Genomic DNA, 1,605 nt, shown 5'->3' with positions numbered 1-1,605 from the left:
GGGGGGGGGGGGGGATGTTTGTGGCTTTTAATCTCCAGGGACCCAGGCCAAAGGAGGTTTAAACACCTCGTTCTTGCAACTGCACCATTACAAGCGTGGTCTCCTTGGTGAACAAGGTAAAGAGTCTCCAGGCTCTGCATTCATAGCTAGAACGTGGCACACATAGTTTTTCCTTGTATCTTCTACCACCGATAGAAATGCAGCATTTATTTGTAATAAATACTTTCCTGGTATTTTATTAATTGTGTTACCAGTTTCCCCATAGTAGGTTGCTCATCTTAACAATGGAGCCTGCTGTCCGTTCCCAGCGCCTAGTAGTTGCTATAGAATAGTCTATCAACAAATTCTTTGTGTGTGTGTGTGTGTGTGTGTGTGTGTGTGTGTGTGTTTTGTTTTGAGTTAATGCCCTCAGCTGACCTCTGCTAAGGGTAATATTCTGATAAAAAGAATTATTATACCCTTTCGACAGAGGTTCAATAAACATGAGACTTGAAATGCCGGTATGTGTAAATTGAAAGACTTTTGACTGAAATAGTTCATAAAGGCATCTCAGGTATCTGTGATAAAATTGTCAAGAGAAACTAAAGAAGCACAGACAAAAGACAAAGTAACCCTGGGGGGAAGAACAAGAGAGGGGGGCCTTGCTCCCTTCAGCCTCACTGGGAACTGGTCTCCTGTGCTTGAAACAGCCACTTGTGATGTGTAAGCATAAGACCTCTACACTGTAAAAGATAAAGTTTCACTTTTTTAAGTTGTTACTTTTATTCTTATAAATCTTCCTCTCCCCAGACGAATCATCAACAACAACAACAACAACAAAAAAACGTTGTAAATGCCATCTTAAATCTGCAGGGTGACCTTGGAATTTAGCAGTTCTAGGACATCAGGGTTCATAGGCGCTGACCTAACTTTGGTTCTGTTTTACAGAGTACAGTAATCTTAGATAATGACTCCTTGGTTCAAGTCCAGGACTGGGATGGCAAGGAAGCCACGATCCGCAGGAGGCTGGTGGATGGGAAAATGGTGGTGGTAAGTGCTCTGGGGTTTCCTTGACTCCTGAACTGGCTCCCAGAAAAGCACCTGCATACCGGGCCCTAAAGCCAGAAAATGAGCCTGGCTTCTTCTCTTACAAGAGTTGAAAGGAAGCATTCGCAGATAACCATATCTTTGTAAGAATTCGAAACTCGTACGGGTTGAGAAGTTGAAGCTCTAAAAAGAATTTAAAAAATAGTGTGTTCCCTGATCTCCCGCTCACGTGAACAAAAGCAAGTGCAGAATTGTGTAATCAGGGTTTCAACACTGACAGAAGGCGGTGTTCCTCTGGATTTGTCATTGTGCAGGAGAAAAGAAAGCTCTTAGAGAAGAGTGAGGCTGAAGCGTGGAAGTTCAAGCAAGTAAGGGCAAGGATGTGTTTCTACACAATCCCACGTTCTTACTGGCATAATCCTCACGCTAATCCCGTGAGGTAAGGCACGCTGTCCTGTCTAAAAGTCCAGGAAACAGATTCATACACTGAGTTCCCTACCCTGAGAAAGCTAGAAAGGGCGGATTAAAGCTCAGTCGCTGTAGGCCAATTGACCATCGCAACCCTCCCCTCCCTCCCCT

The 1,605-nt window shown here is 44.0% G+C and overlaps 1 protein-coding gene across 3 annotated transcripts in view; it reads left to right on the top strand.

The window, feature by feature from the left end:
• Fabp12 (fatty acid binding protein 12) overlaps positions 1 to 1,605 on the top strand; it is an 8,617-nt gene that overhangs the window by 5,823 nt on the left and 1,189 nt on the right. For all 3 annotated transcript variants that reach the window (XM_031376241.1, XM_031376243.1, XM_031376244.1), the window contains exon 4: positions 928 to 1,029. In XM_031376241.1, coding sequence (XP_031232101.1) covers positions 928 to 1,029 — 102 coding nt within the window. The remainder of the gene's footprint in view (positions 1 to 927; positions 1,030 to 1,605) is intronic.

This window comes from Mastomys coucha, unplaced genomic scaffold (assembly GCF_008632895.1).
Source record: "Mastomys coucha isolate ucsf_1 unplaced genomic scaffold, UCSF_Mcou_1 pScaffold17, whole genome shotgun sequence".
NCBI classification, from domain to species: domain Eukaryota; kingdom Metazoa; phylum Chordata; class Mammalia; order Rodentia; family Muridae; genus Mastomys; species Mastomys coucha.
Note: the sequence above shows the minus strand (reverse complement) of the source record. Positions and strands in the feature narration are given on the sequence as shown.